At 38.0% G+C, this 22,511-nt stretch overlaps 1 protein-coding gene across 1 annotated transcript; it reads left to right on the forward strand.

Moving 5' to 3' along the window:
* Positions 1 to 245: 245 nt before the first annotated feature.
* LOC127650154 (solute carrier organic anion transporter family member 3A1-like) lies at positions 246 to 21,983 on the forward strand. The gene is made up of 10 exons (XM_052135372.1): positions 246 to 1,030; positions 3,856 to 4,315; positions 14,028 to 14,126; positions 14,425 to 14,685; positions 16,103 to 16,267; positions 18,371 to 18,569; positions 18,818 to 18,953; positions 19,276 to 19,448; positions 20,280 to 20,344; positions 20,687 to 21,983. Exons 1-10 carry the CDS (start codon positions 875 to 877, stop codon positions 21,061 to 21,063), a joined length of 2,091 nt encoding a protein of 696 aa, XP_051991332.1. The 5' UTR covers positions 246 to 874; the 3' UTR covers positions 21,064 to 21,983.
* Positions 21,984 to 22,511: the final 528 nt, after the last annotated feature.

Below are 22,511 nucleotides of genomic sequence, written 5' to 3' on the forward strand. Positions count from 1 at the left end.
AGAAGTAAATATTAATTCGTAGTGTAGGCTATAACTTTTTTGAGTAATCTATACAACACTGTTCATTTTATAAACATTTTGAAACATTATAAATATAAAAATCATTAAAAATATATCATCTTGCTATATCCTGAAATTACAGTTTTAATATAGGCCTGTGCAATAATTTGGTCAGCAGCACGCGTGCACATGGTTTGATACCTTGCTCTAAGGGACACGTATGCTATTTTTAGTCTGATATTCCATCCATCCATCCATCTATCTATCTATCTATCTATCTATCTATCTATCTATCTATCTATCTATCTATCTATCTATCTATCTATCTATCTATCTATCTATCTATCTATCTATCTATCTATCTATGAGGTGTTTGCGAGAGAGGGAGGATAGTCACGGTTGAAGTGGAAAGGTAAAGGAGAGAGAGAGTCACCATTTGGTGCAGACAGTAGTCGCGGTGTAGATGAGGACACGCAGCACCGACACCACGCATGACCTGAGCACTCCACAACGGCAAACGCCCCCCACCGAAGAGTAACGAGCGACAACAGCCTCACGTAATATCGTATCGCACTTTCCCTGTGTCGGTGATGCTCAAGGTTATTATGCTGCCGTGGTACTCCGACGGTTCGTTTGGACCATTCAGATCTAAAAAAGAAATCTAAATGCGTAGTCTTGAGCTGACAATCCACCGGTGAAAAAATATTGATTTCATTTTCGACTCGATTGTGCATCTCATCCTCACCGGACCGGAGCCGGAGGCGGGATTAATGGAGCCGTGTACGTCTTGTTGAGGATCCATCTAAGCACTCGTCCTCAATGGTCACCTTCTGTCCGAGCCTATCTTTCGGCTTGCTGCAGTCCGCATCAGAGGATGCAGGTGAAACATTCAATGTACTCGGAGGGAAGCACGCCAGACAGTGAGCCAGGCGAGTGCCAAAAGAAGACATCATGCTTCTCCAACATCAAAATATTCCTCATATCAGAATGTGCCTTAATGTTGGCACAGGGCACTGTGGGAGCCTATCTGGTAAGTATGGGCATTAAAACACTCAGCTCATTCTATTTACAGTGTGTGTGTGTGTGTGTGTGTGTGTTTGTGTGTGTGTTTATGACATTGAATGGTCCGGTGTGCATGAACATAATCACGGGATACGGTTTAGAGTGCAGTATTGCGACTGCTTCATTTCCACATGATTTAGTGGCCGTATAATAGAGAATGATCAGCAGTCCAGTAAATAGCCCAGTGGTCAAGGCTAAACAGATTACCACAGAGGCACATAATCTTGTGATATCCACAAAATGTCAGTAATATCAGACATTTCCTTTAACTCTCAGCACGCGCTGAAGAGGAGAAATATGTGCGCAGTTACATCATTACATTACACGGATTCATCTGTAGGGTTGAGTCGAGTAAGATGAAGTGATTTATGTCATTTTCCCTTGCGGTGGCTGACTGAGAGTGTCTGATCTGATGAATGATTGCGTTTCAAACCGCAGTCGTTAAATTGTTGCTCTACCAGAGGTTTTTGGGAATGAAAGGTCATGACCTGGATGCTTTAATTATAGCATACATTAATGCATGAAAACACCCAAGTGATCCAATTCAAAAGAATAAACGTTTAAGGCAACTCCCTTATGAACATCTAAATGTATACCTTATTGCACATTGTCTGACTGTCTGTATGTCCAGTGCTGGGTAGATTATGTCAGAATCCAGTACTCATTACAAACTGCATGACTAAAATTGCATTCAGTAACGGAATCTCTTGGATTGTATTTTCTTTTTATTTAGATAATATAATCTGATAATCTTTGGATTACTTTTGTATAACCTCTGACCCAACTCTAGTTTATTTGATGTTACATTTTGACATAATGTTGCTTAATAGCATTTAAGAAAATGTACACAATGAATCAAAATATGATCATTTATATGATACATTTTAAAAAAAACATTTACTGGCAGAATAAGACATTTTTATTTTGAAAATGATTATTTTTTTAGTGTCTTCCAGGTTTGATTTTTTTTGTTTAATTTTTTGTCCAGACTTCCAAAAACAATCATTAGACAGTCACTTGATATGATATGACGTAGACATTGTATTTTAATGCTATACATCAGAAGTGTTAAGTAACCTGCATAATTATTCATCACGAGTAGGCATGGTCTAAGGTATATCAGCAAGCTGATTTATAATGACACATTTAAAAGATTTAAAAAATAAGAATTATGTGAATCTATAGATTATGATTATGAAAAATACTGTTGCCTGAATAATAAAAAAGATTGCTAGCAAAACTACCAACTAGGTCTGGGTAAAAATGTAGATTTTCCAATGCATTGCAATCTTCTGTTGAATGATTTCGATTCTTAAAGGTGATGTATATAAGATTCAGAAATCGTTGTTATTAATGACACTTGTGACTATTAAGTGAACTGCAGCCAGCTACCTGTTGTATGCACACACACTCCATAGGGATGTGAGCGAGCGAGCATCGGCCAAAAAAATGATGTAACGTACAAAGAGACTGAACGTGATTCACCGGCATCATGCTGACAGATGAGGTAGCTTAAAAAAACTATTTATCAGCTAACATAGCATACTGATACACATACAGCTACAAACTTACGAACAATACCAGACAGTTTACTGTTGCGCTGCACTAATAATAATGTTGAGTAATCCTTAAAAAGTAACTGTAATCTGAGCACTTTCAAATTACTTGAGTTTTGTAATCTGAGGTAAAAACCAGCACTTTTTATGACAGTATCCAGCATCAATGCTCTCAGCAAAGCCATCAATCCATTTTTGTGGATAATAATTTCAAAGCCATGTAAAAACAAACAAGTTATTTTCAGGTTCAGATATAACCCAAAAAGGTGGCTTTACAGTGACATTTACATGATTCCCGTGCCTTTTGACCAGTGAAATTCCATAATTTTCCCCACAACTTTCCCATGATTTTCCAGTCTTAAATTACTGGAAAAGGAGCATACGCAGAGCATACCTTTAAGCCTATTCAGTTTAAAAATGTCCATAAATTTTTTTAAATGAATTTTTAAGATTATTTAAAAATTCCCTGCAATTTCAGGTTTTCCATGACTGTGAATATTAACTCTACAAAAAGATGTTGGCTGGGTCTGAATTTGCATACTTCCTTACTACATACAGTATACCAAAAACAGCATGCCAATGAAGTAGGGTGTCTGAATCACAATATTCATATAGGCGAGAAATACCCAAGTGTGCATTGACTGGAATTGCACTATCCCATAATGCCACATGAGCTGAGGAGTCATTTTCAAAATGCTTAATTTAAAATAATGCCGATGCACTGCAAATCAGGCAGCTCATTTTAACTTTAAGTGTTATAAATACCAAGAAAGTTTTACAAATTTTTTTAATAAAAACCATGAGTCAATTATTTCTGCGGTTGTTGTTATTACATCATATATTCTGGTCATGGGACAATGCCCACGTTGCTGGATGAATTTCCTAAAGCACACACTGTTTTAGATGTAAGCTCTTCACCAAATGCAGTACATACTCTGACCGTAAGTGGCCGGTATAAAGCGTACTTGCACACTGAAGAAATTACAAAAACATTATGAGGCATTTTTTGTTATATCACAATGACTAGAGAAGTTAATAATTTAAAACAAAAGCTGTTTACTCTGTGCATACTGAATGCGTGATTCTTAAATTCTAGATCTCAAAAATAAATTATTTGATCAAATAAATGATTATACAGTATGTCAATTCAAAATTGCACCAAGTCATTATTCATTATGTTCTGAGATCTCACAGTCAGCTACTGTATGTAACAGTGTATTGTTTGTTTTTGTTTTAGGTCAGTGTCCTAACCACTCTAGAGCGGCGTTTCAACTTACAGAGCGCTGACGTGGGTGTGATTGCCAGCAGCTTTGAGATTGGCAACCTTGCCCTCATCCTGTTTGTCAGCTACTTTGGGGCCAGGGCCCATCGGCCACGGCTGATTGGTTGTGGGGGCATTGTAATGGCCCTGGGAGCATTACTGTCAGCACTGCCAGAGTTCTTGACCCACCAGTATGAATATCAGTCTGGAGTGTCACGACCTATGGGACATGGAAGGGATTTGTGCTCCAATACTAGTCAACCTGGGACTTCTGATCCTAGTTATATATGTGGGAATAAAACCAATACCAACATGATGTACCTGCTGCTGATTGGAGCTCAGATGCTTCTGGGGGTTGGAGCAACACCCCTTCAACCGCTGGGTGTGTCTTACATTGATGACCATGTCAGACGAGAAGACTCCTCCCTTTACATTGGTAAGAGTGATGTTCTACACTGTCGGTGGATGGATGTCAACTAATAAATGGCTGAGAGAGAGGATGGTCTTCATACTAGATGGATTCATAATTGTTTTAAACTCATTTGTTTGCCCTGATCTTTTCTTCCATCCAGCTCAGTACTAGATTGTTTAGAATGAGGGGTCAGTGATATTACAAAGGTCGGCAAAAAGTGGGGAGAGGGAGGGGCGGACATCATGTTGATATTAAAACAATTAAAATATTTTAATTCAAGTGTTTATAGGGTAATGACAACTACGATGTGAAACAATGTCCTTTTTAATTGCAGAAAACATACAGACACACAGGCTTCACACACAATATTTATCCTTCACCACAACTATACCCTGAACTCCCGTTTATCTATTTATTAATGCCAATCACAAGACAAGCATCTGAAGTTCACCCAACTTCTGCAGTCTGAGATCAATAACACGGTAGACATTACAGGCAGTCTTTTATTTAGTTATGTATACTAACCATGTACGTTTTACATTTTAATGTTTACAGATTAGAAAAAAAGAGCACATATTAGGACCTATCCAGTGTTAGGCTAGCTACTAAAAAAGATTGCTAGCAAAACTACCAACTAGGTCTAGGTAAAAATGTAGATTTTCCAATGCATTGCAATCTACTGTTGAACGATTTCGATTCTTAAAGGTGATGTATATAAGATTCAGAAATCGTTGTTATTAATGACACTTGTGACTATTAAGTGAACTGCAGCCAGCTACCTGTTGCACGTGCACACACTCCATAGGGATGTGAGCGAGCGAGCATTGGCCAAAAAAATGACGTAACGTACAGAGAGACTGAACGTGATTCACCGGCATCATGCTGACAGATGAGGTAGCTTAAAAAAAACTATTTATCAGCTAACATATCATAGTGATACACATACAGCTACAAACTTACGAACAATACCAGACAGTTTACTGTTGCGCTGCACTGTTATGTTTCACTGTTGTATGTTTTGTGTGTCATATGTTGTTCTACGATCAAGAAACAAGCGTATTTGCTTACATTTATCCGGTATACCTGACTTTTAGCATAAGGAGAAGATCGTTGAAATTATTTGAAAGTTACATAGCAAGGTAGCTTGCAATTCATCAGCGTTAGCAGGCAAGATCAAGTTAGCTAAAATTACACAGATCAATCCTCATGGCACTATATTTCACATGTTTTGCCATTATGTAAGCTTACCTGTCCAATAAGAAGAATGCCAATTCAGGGTCAGTTTTGATCCCCAAAACCGAACGAAGGTCCCTCAAGGAATCAAATGCCCTGCCGATGTTTATTCTAGTTTTCGCTCGACCATAATCACGTTCCTGCTTAGACAGACAGGATTCAGTAGATAATTGTTTGTATAGGAGTCGGTGTTGAGCTGGGAGCCAGATGTTGGTTGGATTCCATCTCTAAGATAATGTTACCTAGTGTTGTAGTTTGTTGTCGCTGTTGAATAGTGGAAGAGAAGCTGTTACTGTCTGAGGTAAGGCTATCGGGAGCACGCATAAACGTCACATACTTTGGATTTTCCTGGCAAAACCGACCTTCTCCCTTCGCATAAAAATCAGTCTACAGGCTTTAATAGGCAACCTAGGAAGTCCGGGAAGGGCACATTTTTTAAGTTGCGTTACAAGCCATTCACACATTGGCAAAATAAAAAGGCAAATATTACTTGAACATTTTTACATATTGCACCTTTAAAGGTGCTGTAAATGTTTTTATGGAATGGTATGGAGAAAATATTCCTACTTCTTGAAAGATATCACAGAAATAAGTGTCCAAACATACATCACCGATCTCTGTGATAGCACTAGACTATGCAAACAGCAAATACAAATTTGTCCGTGGGCCGCAGTCACATTCTTTGATCAGCCAATCAGAAGACTTTGATATGCTTTCTGCCTGTCAATCATTTTGCACATTTTCAGAGTGTAGAAGTTAAAGTGGCACATTAAGGTTTAATCTCATAATCTCATATTAATGTCTAATTCAATGGCTCCAGTCTCAATTCCAGAATGGCTAAAATAGCCTACAGCACTTTTAAATCGCAAGATCAATCTTTTACTCTATGCAGAAACTTCATGTGAGTAAATAATTTGCATATAAAACCAAATTTGCAGCTATGTTTTAAACAGAAAAAGAAACAAAAACAAATATGAAATACAAAATTGCAACTACGTTGCAACAAAATTTTAAACACTATGCAACTAAAATGTCTGTGATAAGCCACTGGCTGGTACATTTTCAGATTTCACTTTTTTACAAACAATTTAAATAAAATAATAATGACTAAGATAACCTGAAAGCAACACTTTTAAAGAAAGTATCTACTTACACAACAAGCTGCATAGCAAAAGTAGCTTGCTCCATTTAAAGGAATATTCCAGGAGTTAAGCGCAATCGACAGCATTTGTGGCATTATGTTGATTACCATTAAATAACTTTTGACTTGCCCTTCCATTTCTTTACAAAAATCTAAAATCTGGGTGGAGAATTCAATCTACTAATGGACCTTGATCATAGTGATGCAAAAGTGTGTAGACCCTTTTAAAGCAACATTGACACTACAGAGGATGTGTTAAAATCTTGGTCTTACAGATATTTGGAGACTTCTGAATCCATCTGGGATTATATATTCTTTTCATCAGTTCATAAGGTTTACTCTAGAATAGATTTATTTTTGATATCGAAATCACTTATTCTATGTGACACTGACTGCTCAATTGGGAACATTTCAGATCATGGTTTGGTGTGTTTAGAGTTTTTGAAGCATATAGTGAAAAGAAAATCATATATCACTAAGATCAAAGGAATTCATGGAATTGGAGAAGAGTATTAAAAGTGCTGAAACAGAGCTGAAGCGCTGAATATCGTCCAATGGTTGTTTTCAGGTTGTTTGAGCTCAAATATAGGTACAAGACTATTTTGTCACAGACGGTTGAGTTTTGGTTATTCAGGGCAAGACAGACATATTTTGAGTCAGGGACAATGTATGGAAGCTTCTTGCCAAATGCATAAAATAGAAATAGTTTTTTTCCCACCATTTCTTCAGTGAAGTCCTCTGGAGGCAATAAATTTACTTCTCCCACAGATATTTAAAAAAAAAAAAAAAACTTTAAAGAATTCTATTTTGATCTTTATAATTCCTCGTCCATGTATTCCATTAAGGATATTAGCAACTTCATAGAGCCATTAGAACTTCCTAAATTGACAAACGATCAAAAAGACTTTCTTGATTCAGATATCACTTTGGAGGAGCTTTTTGAAGTAATTAAAGCCTTGTCAACAGGTAAGGCACCGGGGCCAGATGGTTTTGCCACAGATTTTAGTTTATTTTATGTCACAGAACTGGCTCCTCTTATGTTAAAAGTTTACACAGAGTCATTAAAGACAGGTGAATTGATCAGTCTCATTCTTAAAAAAGATAAAGACCCAAATGAATGTAAAAGTTATCATCCAATTTCCCTGATTCAGTTAGATGTAAAAAATATTGTCTAAAAATCAGGCTAATCAGTTAATTAGAGTAATTACTTATCTTATTCATATAGATCAAGTGGGGTTTATTTGTGGTCATATTTCTTCTGATAATATTAGACATTTTATAAATATTATGTGGTTAGTAGCGAATGATTATGGCATCCCTCATGCAGCTCACTCTCCCTCTCTCTCTCCATTCTTCTCCTTCTCAATCTTTCTCGCTCACTGCAACAATAAGTCTCTGCACACTTGGTACATAAAGGAATAGGTCAGATCAAATGTGTAAGGATAGGTTTTTGTAAGGAAATCATGAGCTGCTCAATATCCAAAATGTAAGTATACATTTAATTAGGTAATGTTTCACAACATTAACATTAATTCAACATTATAATTTCGTTTGATATGAAATGAAGTAAGGTCACTATGGCTATTAGGCTATTATCATCAGAGCTGTTCAGCTGCAGGGTGAAGATGAATATCTGAAACAGCCTTCTTCATAAAACACCTGTTACTTGTCTCATTCCTGAACCATACAGGTATTTTTGTTTTTGTTCTTTGTATATCAGTCAGTGTTGGTCTTGTTTGGGTTGTCTGATTTCATGTTTTATTTACATTTATGCATTTGGCAGACGCTTTTATCCAAAGCGACTTACAATGCAACTATTACAGGGACAATCCCCCCAGAATAACCAGGAGTTAAGTGCATTGCTCATGGGCACAATGGTGGTGGCCGTGGGGTTCAAACCAATGACCTTCTGTTTAACAGCCCTGTGCTTTAGCCACTACGCTACCAGCACTCCTTATATACACATTGTTAATTCACAGATTAGGCCTAATATCTACCTACTATATATTACGTGCCACAACCGATTTAGTAGCAAGTCTGTTCTCTCAGCCAATAATCAAATCTTTAACTCATTGACTAATCATTGATCCTTCTTGTGAAAACACTATACATGGGCAAACGTTGACTAAACGCGTGACCGAAAACCCATTTTCTCCTCCACAGATCTCTTTGCTTAAAAACACATGTGTAAATGACAGGACAGCTTATTTGGAATGCCCAATTCCCAATGCACTCTAAGTCCTTATGGTGGCGTAGTGATTCGCCTCACTTGTCTTAAAAAAGATAAAGACCCACATGAATGTAAAAGTTATCATCCAATTTCCCTGATCCAGTTAGATGTAAAAATATTGTCTAAAATTCAGGCTAATCAAATAAATAAAGTAATTACTTCTCTTATACATATAGATCAAGTGGGATTTATTTGTGGTCATAGTTCTTCTGATAATATTAGATGTTTTATAAATATTATGTGGTTAGTAGTGAATGATCGACCCTCGACCATCTCACCTGACACAGTGTAGGCATTTGATATGGTGGAATGGGACTATCTTTTTAAGATTTTGGAAATTATATGTTTGGGAACACTTTTATTGGGTGGATTAAGTTACTCTATAAACAACCGTTAGCAGCAGTGCAAACTAATGGATTAATTTAAGATTTTATTGCTCTTGGTAGGAGAACCCGTCAAGGCTGTCCTCTCTCCCCTTTATTGTTCTGTCTTGACCTGGAATCATTAGCATCCACAATAAGAAAAGAGGAGGATTTTCCTGGTATTGTAGCAGGAGGTGCAGTGCATAAACTTCTACTCTACGCAGATTATATATTTTATTATTTGTCTCCGACCATAGAAGATCTATGCCTACCCTCCATAGAATTATTCATTCTTTAAATTTTCAGGAGACAGGGTGAATTGGTCTAAATTGGAAGCTCTTACTCTGACAGCATATTGCCCTACCACAGCTTTGCCCTGGATTTGAACTTCCGACTCCAGGTGTGCCAGTCAGCGTCTTTACTTGCAGAGCTATCCAAACTCGTATGGGGGCCAATTCTGAAACATTAAAATACTCACTGCTTCAAAAGTATAGCCAAAAGACATTAAAAAAATATGCATGTAAACATTATGCTGCACAAGTAGGTGTTAACTTTAAGACCGTCCTTTTCGCTGGCAAATGGTATGCAGGTTTGGTTTAATTGATTTTAGGTAAATATTTCACTTCATCCAGCGATCATTGTTCTGTGTTGTAAAGTGTCTCTTTACCACTATACACAGTGAAGAAAAGCTCCAAAATAATCAGTCCATGAGTGAGCTGTCTGAATAATTCAAACTGAATCATGAATCAATTCAAACTGCTATGCTACCCTCTTTTGCCAATTCATTGACATTTACTCAAAAAATAATCAGCATCACTAGATTTGATTGTAAGTCGTCAACATGCAAGGGAACACTTCAGTTCCAATGCTTCGGGATGTTGGAGGGTCTTCAGAGGATAACAGGAAACATTCTATGCTGCCCCAAGAAAGTTTCCATTTATAACCACAGTATCCGAGAGAGGCTTATTTTGCTATTATTTTTAACTGTTTCAATGTGAGTCAATACAACATATAGTCTGGAATGTCCTCAGTTGAACCCCTGGAAAGTGTTTGTAAACATATGAGTTGGTACACGTTTCAGAAATATAGAGAGCATTGTTGTTTTAGAGCATATCGTGTTGCAGTACCACCAATCCTGTCAGTGGCAGCAATTACAGCACTTTTTAATTTTAATTATTTATAAACCACACAAGGGTGAATATTAAGTGCATCACATCAGCTATGTACTGCTGTCCAGGATTCTCTAACAGAATGCATGAACGTACACACATGATTTAAGTTATAAAGTTGGTGCTGTGCTGGGGTTGCGTTAACCGAAATGTTGTCATTTACTGATTTTTTGGAAACATTGATGGATAATTTAAAATGCTTTCTATCATTTTGACTGATAAAAGTCGGTACTGTATATGGCTGTTGTATGGCAAACTCACATGTGGAATTTCCAAGTATTGTGTTTGAATCCACTGGTGAGGTGGTGTGTAGTGGTCTAAAGCACATAACTGTAATCTGGTAATCAGACATTTGCTGGTTTGAATCCCACAGCCACCACCATTGTGTCCTTGAGCAAGGCACTTAACTCCAGGTTGCTCCAGGGGGATTGTCCCTGTAATAAGGGCTCTGTAAGACGCTTTGGATAAAAGTGTATGCCAAATGCATAAATGTAATGTAATGTAATGTAAATGTTTCATTTAGAGCACCATTGGTTTCATCTCCTGTTGCTATGTTGTTAAGTGGTAAACAGGAAGCAATGACGATGGCCTTCATTGTCTCTTATTTTTGCTGTGAAGCTAATGTGTGCTGGCTGCTCATGGCATCCCTCATGCAGCTCACTTTCCCTCTCTCTCTCCATTCTTCTCCTTCTCAATCTTTCTCGCTCACTGCAACAATAAGTCTCTGCACATTTGGTACAAAAAGGAATAGGTCAGATCAAATGTGTAAGGATAGGTTTTTGTAAGGAAATCATGAGCTGCTCAATATCCAAAATGTAAGTATACATTTAATTAGGTAATGTTTCACAACATTAACATTAATTCAACATTATAATTTTGTTTGATATGAAATGAAGTAAGGTCACTATGGCTATTAGGCTATTATCATTAGAGCTGTTCAGCTGCAGGGTGAAGAAGAATATCTGAAACAGTCTTCTTCATATCATCTTCATAAAACACCTGTTACTTGTCTCATTCCTGAACCATACAGGTATTTTTGTTTTTGTTGTATATCAGTCAGTGTTGGTCTTGTTTGGGTTGTCTGATTTCATGTTATATACACATTGTTAATTCACAGATTAGGCCTAATATCTACCTACTATATATTACGTGCCACAACCGATTTAGTAGCAAGTCTGTTCTCTCAGCCAATAATCAAATCTTTAACTCATTGACTAATCATTGATCCTTCTTGTGAAAATACTATACATGGGCAAACGTTGACTAAACGCGTGACCGAAAACCCATTTTCTCCTCCACAGAGCTCTTTGCTTAAAACACATCTGTAAATGACAGGACAGCTTAGGTTAATGTGATGTATTTATGAATTTATATATGTAAAGCTCATATATGGGATTACATAAGGCATAAATCATATTTTGCAAATTATAAATATGATTACATTTTAGGGACATTGTATTTATTTATTTTTAAAACAGCTATTTGTCATTTTTGTGTTGAGGCCAGTGAAAATTTTGGCAGGGCCAGTAAAAAGCTGAAGCACTGGCCCAACCAGGCCAGTAGAAAAAATTCTTAACGTTGAGCCCTGCAGTTAAATACTCTCTAGATTGAGAATGCCCTTCCCTCTAATGGCACCTGCAACTGACTAGCCATCAAAAAATCATGGTTTATGGCTGTGACGTAGTGCTGAGAAGTCTGTTGGCTATTTTTAAAAAGTCAGAGGCTATTTGCACTAAAAGGTAGATTCGAACCTGGGTCCATGCGCACACCACACCATCCTTAAAAGCTACACCATTGAAGCCACACTTGAGGGCGCAGTTTGTCTTTAATTTCTGTTTCCCAAGACTATTTGAGTGCAAATAGCTGTACTGTGTGGCAGGTGCTATTTACACTTGCAAATAGTCACAGAATACCAGGGTAAAATAAAAAGTGATCCAGGTTTAAGTTCACATTTTCTTATAGTGCTTGATCTATTTTGTCTGGGCTAAATGAGATATATCAAACAAAGATTAGATAGCAGAATGTATTTTTTTCCTCTTCCATAGTAAGCCTTACCTGCTCATGTAACATTTTGATTATTTTCACCAGTTGTACATGGATGTTTTTGTTTGATTTAATGTTGTTCAATGTTCTCGGATTATGCTGTGTTGCTTCTTAGTCTGGACAGATAATTACCTTGCCAGTTGGTCATCCCCACCTTCCTGAATCTGGGAGGGGACAGGGGGAGGGAAACAACAATAATAATTAAAAACACAGGGTACTCAATGTAACAGCGAAACACCCCCCACACACCAAAAAAATTTAATTTAAAAGTGAGGGAAAGGCCAATGCGGAGTGGCAGTGAGAGAGAGAGAGAGAGAGAGACAAAACTGATGGCCGCGGCTGCTCTGTTGGGTGGATGGTAGTGGCGAGGACTACTACGGCGCATCCCTCCTCCTTCCCGGCGAGAACCAGCTTGACCATATACATAATAGTTTAATAATAAACTGAACCAAAAAGACACAGGTGTGTCTCTCTCTGTCGCACTGCCGTCTCTGGTCGCTCTTATCCTTCTCAAGTGCTTAATTAGCCTGATTAGTGTGCCGGATGTGTAGACCTCCGCCCTGCCGCATACAACCTTTACTGTGCATAACACTCTATGAACTCTTAATACCCTCTTGGTATTCCCACAAGGTATAATGATCAACACAGAAATGTGTCTGCTCATCAGGTGCCTTTTATTATAATGATGGTCTTGATTATATATAGAAGCCAGTTAGTGAGCTATTTCTCCCAGTGATAATGTACATTATACCTGGAGGAAATAGTTACTATTGGCTAGTTAAGGCTGTTAAGTTGTGAATATGATATGTTACCTACATTGAAGAAATATGAAACAAATTCTCTTTCAAATTCAGCTACATTGCCACAAGTATTTATTTGAGTATTTACATAAGCATCCAGATTGTTTGTGTGAATACTTTAATAACTTGAAAAGGGGTCAAATTTATTTAATTTAAGGGGAAAGTTTAATTCTAAGCATAAAGGTCTAAATAATCATTCACTTCAATAATATCTGTTGAAAAGAGTGCACTTAATTCCTCTTAAAGTGTTAGTTCACCCTAAAATAAAAATCCTCTCATGATTTTCATACCTTTAAGCCATCCCAGATGTGTATGACTTTCCTTCTTCAGCAGAACCAAAGTGAAGATTTTTATAAGCAGATTTCAGCTCTGTTTGTTCGATTTGCAACAGAAGACATTAATTGATTGACTGGAGTCATGTGGATGACTTGTATGCTGTCTAAATATGCCTTTTGGACCATCAGATAGCCAGCAGCATGATGGCACCCATTTACATTCACTGTATGGGCAAGATGAGCTGAAATCTGCTTATAAATATCTTTATTTTGTGTCTGCTGAAGAAGGAAAGTCATACACATCTGGGATGGCTTAAAGGTAAGTAAATCATGAGAGGATTTTCATTTTTGGGTGAACTATCACTTTAAATGAAACTGTGATGACAACAACTTGGTCAAGACTCTGCATGAATACATTTAATTAATGAAAGAATTTTCCTTATGTAACCTCTTTGACTCTAATCTTTTTATACTGCAATACAGGCATCCTATTCTCTACACTAGTCTTTGGACCAGCATGTGGTTTCATCCTTGGCTCTCTGTGCACCAAAGTTTATGTTGATGCTGTCTTCATTGATACAAGTAAGTACTACTACTGGCATCAAAAGCACACTTCGATGCTGAATGTTACACTGAAAAATGACAAGAATAATGAAGGGTGCTGCTTAAAGATAACTGTTCTCAAATCAGTGGAATTACCACTTCTACGAACGCAAGTAATACTAATACTCTAGAGTCTAGCTTCTCAAGATTAATCACTTGGTTTTGTATTTTTCCTCATTTATAAGTCACTCTAGATAAAAGCTTCTGTTAAACGAATAAAGGTAATGGAATGTAATGGAACACTGTTTCTCATTCGATTTCTGTTCACTCTTAAAAGCCACACTGGACATTACTCCAGATGACCCGCGCTGGATTGGCGCCTGGTGGGGCGGCTTTATCATCTGTGGCCTTTTCCTCTTCCTCTCCTCGCTTTTCATGTTTGGGTTCCCACAGTCGCTGAACGAGCCTGGGGAGGGCCCAGGGGGTGAGAGTGAGCAGGCCATGCTGCCTGCTGAGCTGGTGCAGGAGTATGAAGGAGGCAAAGCCGCAGATGACCTAGACATCAACACTGGCCTCACCTGCTGCCAGCACTTGCAGGGTGAGAGAGAAATAGAGTCTAACTGAGGTCATGCATTAACTTTGACAAACAATTCTACATTAAATTAATTTAGCACCAAATTCCAGCTCTTGGTGGGTTTGTATTGAATCTGTGTATTACAGTAACCTTGTTGGTGTTTGTTAGAGACATGTTTTAACAGAATTAACAGTTATGTGTCCCAACATTCTAAATCCAGCAGCAACCTAAAGGGATAGTTCATTTCCAAAAATGGAAATTCTCTCATCATTTACTTACCCTCATGCCATCCCAGATGTGTTCTTCACACAAATTAAGATTTCTAAAGAATATTTCCGCTCTATAGGTCCAAACAATGCAAGTGAATGGTGGCTAGAAGTTTGAATCTCCAAAAATCACATGAAATCAGCATAAAAGTAATCTATACGACTCCAGTGGTTAAATCCATGTCTTCAGTAGCTATACGATATCTGTGAGTGAGAAACAAATCAATTTACTATAAATCTCCACTTTCAGACTGAGTTTGGAACTGCATACTACCATAGCACTCATACTATTTCTGCCATAGACACATAGTAGTGTAGTATGCCATTCCGAACTCAGCCTCACATTCTTCGTGCATATCACCACCTAATGGTCGTGCTGGTTAAAGGTGGAAATTTATAGTAAAAAAAGGATTTAAATATTTATCAGTTTCTCACCCATACCTATCAAATCACTTCAGAAGATATGGATTTAACCACTGGAGTCATATGAAATACTTTTTCTTTATGCTGCCTTTATGTGATGTTTGGTCGTTTTAAAGTTCTGGCCAACATTCACTTGCAATAAATGGACCTACAGTACTGTGCTGAGATATTCTTCTAAAAATCTTCATTTGTGTTCTGCAGAAGAAAGAAAGTCATACACACTTGTGATAGAATCAGGGCGAATAAATGATAAGAGAATGTACATTTTTGGGTGAACTATTCCTTTAAGGGGCCGAACTTGTTTTTGCATATGTCTGTGCTGTTTATTTTGTTTTTCTATGTAAACATATTCTAGGCTAGATGGACATCTTTGACCATTGAGCCATGTCTCCCATCTTTAATATCCATCTCGAGATATCTGCATTCTATTCTAGTCTTTGCGCTGTGTTCATCTATCTTAATGCAAGAGCATATTCGGTCTGAATGGCCCCTTAGAATGTTTGAAATGTTCACAGTTGTCTGCATTTGCTGAGGCAGTGTGAATTTACTGTCATCAAGCCCATTGCTGGAAGAAAGTTAGAACTTGGTTTCACTGTGCCAACTCTTTTGTGCTGGCACTACACAAAATGCTGCGAAAAGGCATTCTCAAATGTTTTTAATAGACAGGAAAAATAGGAATGTTTTTGTTCACTCTGTGGGAACTTAAAAAAGGTTATTTTTTCTGATGTCATTTCTGTCTAATTCCTTCTTAGTTATCCCTAAAGTGACTAAGCATCTGCTGTCCAACCCGGTTTTCACCTGTGTCATTCTCGCTGCCTGTATGGAAATTGCCGTGGTGGCTGGATTTGCTGCCTTCCTTGGGAAATATCTCGAACAGCAGTTCAACCTCTCAACTTCCTCGGCGAATCAGCTCCTAGGTAGACAAAAGAAAAGTGTCTCATTTGAATGTTTTTTAAAGGTGCTGTAAGTGATTATTTTGTGAATAATCACACAGAAAATAACCCTGTTACCAAAAATCACTGAATTATTCCTTAAATCACACTTGTCTTTGTGACAAAAATATGACTATCAAATCAAATCAAAATGAAATCACTTTATTGTCACACTACATGTACACAAGTGCAACAGTAGGTGAAATTCTTGTGTGCAGTTCCGAGCAACATAGCAGTCATGACAGTGACGAGACATATACCAGTTACAATAAACAACATATTTACACAACACAATTTACAAATCAAATGTACACATACTTACACATCACGATAATTATATACAATACACACAATATAGAATACACAATATACAATACAATAAGTAAGGAGTATATGAAATATATATATATGTGTATATGAAGTAGTATATTGAGGAGAATATGTTGACAGTCCAGTGTGAGATTATAGATTAATAAAGTGCAGTGCTAATTATTGATCCTGATAGATCAAGTGTTCAACAGTCTGATTGCTTGGGGGAAAAAGCTATCATGTAGTCGGCTGGTGCGGGTCCTGATGCTGCGATACCGCCTGCCTGATGTTAGCAGTGAGAACAGCCCATGACTCGGGTGGCTGGAGTCTCTGATGATTTTTTTCACACACCGCCTAGTGTATATGTCATGGAGGGAGGGAAGCTCACCTCCGATGATGTTCCTGGCAGTTCGCACCACCCTTTGCAGGGCTTTGCAGTTGTGGGCGGTGCTATTGCCGTACCAGGCGGTGATGCAGCCAGTCAGGATGCTCTCTACAGTGCTGGTGTAGAACCGTGTGAGGATGTGGTGGTTCATTCCAAACTTCCTCAGCCGTCTCAGGAAGAAGAGGCGCTGGTGAGCCTTCTTCACAACGGCCTCAGTGTGGACGGACCAGGTGAGTTCCTCAGTAATGTGGGCACCGAGGAACTTGAAGCTGCTGACTCTCTCCACCGGTGCTCCATTGATGGTGATGGGGCTGTGTTCTCCATCTTTCTTCCTGAAGTCCATCACAAGCTCCTTGGTTTTACTGACGTTGAGGGAGAGGTTGTGCTCCAGACACCAGCGTGTCAGAGTGTGCACCTCCTCTCTGTAGGCTCTTTCATCATTGTCAGTGATCAGACCTACCACCGTCATATCGTCAGCAAACTTAATGATGGTATTGGAGCTGTGTGTTGCCACACAGTCATGCGTGTACAGGGAATACAGGAGTGGGCTGAGAACACAGCCCTGCGGGGCTCCAGTGTTGAGGGTCAGTGATGAGGAGGTGTTGCTGCCCATTCTAACCACCTGACGTCTGCCTGACAGGAACGGCCACGGTCAGATTCTTTGTTTAGCCAATGGACCCTTTGCACATTTCAAGGTTTGTAATGTTTAAGTAAACTATAGCAGGGTAAACTTTGATGCCTCTGATGAATAGAGATAAAAGCTAAATAAAAAAATCCTTGATTACGTTTCCAAGACTTTGGAGGGATTGATTACAGCTGTCAGAAGAGACAAAGGTGCCTTTTTATTTATTTATTTTATTAAATGCCAGGGTAATATAACACAAAGTAGTTTGATTATAAATGTACATTAAAATTGTTTTAAAAAATGTTAAATTAAAAAGGTTTACTATACTAAAATAGAAATATGTCATGAAAGTCAGTGAAAAAGGGCCATTGGAAGACTTTGTGCCTGTTAATAATTTTGCATATTCACAGGGCAGCCCGTACATGGGAAACAGGAAGTTGTTTGTCGTGCGAGAATTTTATTTTGCTTACTGCTGTTTTTGTCCATATTATAGACAACATTGAGATGACACACTGCCGCACTCCTGCTCCATCTCTGGTTAAAACAGTACTTTGATGGAAGCTTTGGAGGGCAGGGTTTGGAAAGAGGGGTGTGTCTTATTTAGGGTCTAAATTTGGAAGAAATTCCAGAACCACTTACATCACTAACAGCACCTTGAAAAGCTGTTTCATATGAACTTGCATATTGTGAAATAATTCGAAAATAATTGAAATTAATTGAAATGAGCGAACTGAAAGCTTCATGTAACATCTCTGTTTATTTTTCATAGGAATGACAGCAATTCCTTGCGCTTGTCTGGGTATATTCCTGGGCGGCCTCTTGGTGAAAAAGTTGGATCTGTCAGCATTAGGGTCTATCCGCCTGGCCATGGTAGTCAATATCATCTCTACGTCCTGCTACGTCTCCTTCCTTTTCCTTGGCTGTGATACTGGCCCAGTCGCTGGGGTTACTGTTGCCTATGGCAATGAGTGAGTAGAGTAATTCAGCATAAAAGCCTCTCAAATTCAAAATTTTTTACCAAAGTGATGATCTACAACAAATTTAAAATAAATGCAGTCACTTAGAGCATAAAGACTGACGTCTTGACAACACAAAAGCACTTTGAGTATGTTTGTAGTGGTTCTGAGGTTCTTGCTCATTAAACTAGAATTTGAAAGGGAACAGAAAATCTGATCCTTCCTTTTTCCATCTTTCTCTATTCTTTCTTTCCATGTAGGAGTCTTGGGTCATGGGAACAGACAGAGGCTGCATGTGTGTCAGACTGTAATTGTTACAAATCTTTTCTAAGTCCTGTCTGTGGCTCCAATGGCATCACCTACCTCTCAGCCTGTCTTGCTGGCTGCACTAAAACCGTGAGTTCCCTTCTGCATTAATTCATAGACAGAATCATCCATTCATAAACACACTGCCCAATTCGTACTGATCAATAAACTCAGACAGGCATCTGCTTAAATGTATCCCAAGGTAATATTTGTAAGAGTTCTTGTAAAGTTCAATTCTTTATCATTTGGGCGCACTCATGGTTTTCTCTTTTAAATACATCAGTCCCCTTTATCTCAAATCTTTTTATATTTTTTTTTTACTCTGGATGGATGCCTGGAAATCCCCAGAGCAGCACTTAAGATCCATCATGAAATATGCACTCAGCTGTTCCTTCCTCCCTCCCTGTCTCAGAACCTGACAGGCTGTAAGTGCATTGCCCATGGCAATGGGTCGGGTACAGCTTCACCAGGGAAGTGTCCCAGCCCAGGCTGTCAGCAGGCTTTCCTCACCTTCTTAGCAGTTGTGTGTGCTTGCAGCATGATTGGAGCAATAGCCCAGACTCCATCTGTTATCATCCTGATCAGGTAATGCTGCTGACTCCCTTCAAATCTCTCGTATTATCACCATTAACATTGTTATTTTAGGTCAACGACACTGGTTTAATCAGTCTTAATAAGTCACGGTCATCTTGAATATAGTGGCGCCAGAAGTATTTGGACACTTCGTCACACTTAAAAATGTCTGTATGTCATTGCATTAGATTAAACATCAAACTAATTGCCATTTATTTAAAAGGAAGATAGCATAAGAACAGTTTTTAAGCAAAGGATTTCACAAAAATAAAGTTTGTATGCTTTGTCTTTATTCTGAACAGTATATTTACTTTTTTTTTTAAATGTAAAGTATTTGGATACTTTATGGTTTTGAAACATTCACTAAAAATAACAGTTAAGTTAGTTCTGAGAAAATGTTTGTTTACATTTGTTGACAGCAGTGCTCAATATTAACTATTTTGTGTATTTTCTTTAGCTAGTTAGCTGACACAGTCATGTAATTTTACAGATACATCAATGCTGAAAATAAATTAAAATTATATTCAAAATTATAAAATTTTGGGCCTTTATCGCATTTCAAGCCTTCAGTCAGAAAATTATTGCATTCTGCGCCTTTAGACCAAAGGACCAAAGAGGACCATTATATTTGTGACCTCAAAACCCATTACCCTCTACCCCCAAAATGGTTTGGTCCCTGCCAATTCAAGACATGGTTACGGCCTTGAATTAAATTATAAATCCAATACCATTAAAGTTTTGCTTAAGTATTAAACATTTTTGGAGACTGCAGTTTTGTTTTTTCATCATCATGAGCTAGTACTTATCAATCAAGCTTTCATTTTCCCTCCATGTTGTCTTTAGAACTGTGAGTCCAGAGCTGAAATCATATGCACTTGGAGTTTTGTTCTTGTTGCTCCGGCTGTTAGGTAAGATATTTGCAAAATAAGTGACTTTTACATTGTTTCTGCAGATATAAAATTAGGTATTTCTGAATTATTTAATTAAACCTGAATTAAGCTTGAATTGTGATAATACAGTTTGGTTGATATCAATTACTTTATATAACTTGGATATGCACACTTACATAAAAAAAATTACTGCACTTATTTGTAGTTGGGTTTTTTTCAAAGCAAAATGTATTGGTGACATTTGAAAAAAAATTTATTTTGTTCTTTGGAATAGGATAAAAAAATATAAATAGAATTTTACATTAAAGTACCCAAGCTTGAGTTATATTGACCTCTACCAATTCCCCACCAATGTCCCAGGTTTCATTCCTCCACCTCTGATCTTTGGCATTGGGATTGATTCCACCTGCCTACTATGGAGCTCCGTATGCGGGACGAAAGGGGCCTGCATGCTTTACGACAACATCACCTACCGCTACCTTTATGTCAGCATCGCCATTGTTCTCAAATCCAGCGCCTTCATTCTCTATACGGTCACCTGGCAGTGCCTGCGTCAGAACTACTCCAGGTACATTAAGAACAGTGAGGATTACCTGACACCAACCCAGCTGTTCACCTCCAACCTCACCCTGGACAACCTGGGCAAGGACATTGTACAGAACCCCTCCTGTCGCACCAAGTTTATTTACAACCTAGATGACCATGCCTGGAGTGAGAACATGGAGTCAGCCATATAGTCCCACTCCAAAGAGGGCCATCTGGCCTGTATGCACATGCTAATTTAATCTCATCAGTGCATTTATTCAAAAGAAAATTAATTTAAGACTATTTCCATTCATTCCCACTGCCTGGGAGAAACATGCACTCTTAAAGCATATCCAGGGTGTTTTAAATGAAAAGATCACCCAAAAACGAAAATTGTGTCATAAGTTACCCTCCCTCATGTCATTCCAAACCTGTTTGACATTCTGTCTTATACGGAACACAAAAGGAGATGTTTTAATTAATATTGCGGTTCGTCTTCTCAATATAATTGCAGTAGCTAGTGCCTCACTAAAAAGCTTATAATAGAATCCGAAAGTAAAAGAGTAGTCCATACAAATAGTGCATTATATTCAACATTTTCTTAAGGCATATGATAGATTTTGGTTAGAAACAACCAGAAATTGAAGTCACTTTTCAGTACAATTGTTGAGTTTCACTGTGGCTCGCATGTTCACACAAAACGTGCATTGTTTTTACAGCTAAGCAATGCAAGAACTCATGTGAATGTGCAAGGGTCACCAAGATTTTGATAAAAGAACAGTGAGGATTACCTGACACCAACCCAGCTGTTCACCTCCAACCTCACCCTGGACAACCTGGGCAAGGACATTGTACAGAACCCCTCCTGTCGCACCAAGTTTATTTACAACCTAGATGACCATGCCTGGAGTGAGAACATGGAGTCAGCCATATAGTCCCACTCCAAAGAGGGCCATCTGGCCTGTATGCACATGCTAATTTAATCTCATCAGTGCATTTATTCAAAAGAAAATTAATTTAAGACTATTTCCATTCATTCCCACTGCCTGGGAGAAACATGCACTCTTAAAGCATATCCAGGGTGTTTTAAATGAAAAGATCACCCAAAAACGAAAATTGTGTCATAAGTTACCCTCCCTCATGTCATTCCAAACCTGTTTGACATTCTGTCTTATACGGAACACAAAAGGAGATGTTTTAATTAATATTACGGTTCGTCTTCTCAATATAATTGCAGTAGCTAGTGCCTCACTAAAAAGCTTATAATAGAATCCGAAAGTAAAAGAGTAGTCCATACAAATAGTGCATTATATTCAACATTTTCTTAAGGCATATGATAGATTTTGGTTAGAAACAACCAGAAATTGAAGTCACTTTTCAGTACAATTGTTGAGTTTCACTGTGGCTCGCATGTTCACACAAAACGTGCATTGTTTTTACAGCTAAGCAATGCAAGAACTCATGTGAATGTGCAAGGGTCACCAAGATTTTGATAAAAGAATTAATAAAATGTTGGGTTGTTTCTCATCAAATTCTATCAGAATACTTGGAAAATTATGCACAAGCTGTAAGACTACTGCAAAGTTTGGGTTCTTATTTTAAACAAGCGAGGCAAAGTCCACTGTCCATTTGTATTAAACATTTTGCGGCGAGTTTAGAT

Source organism: Xyrauchen texanus, chromosome 1 (assembly GCF_025860055.1).
Source record: "Xyrauchen texanus isolate HMW12.3.18 chromosome 1, RBS_HiC_50CHRs, whole genome shotgun sequence".
NCBI classification, from domain to species: Eukaryota; Metazoa; Chordata; class Actinopteri; order Cypriniformes; family Catostomidae; genus Xyrauchen; species Xyrauchen texanus.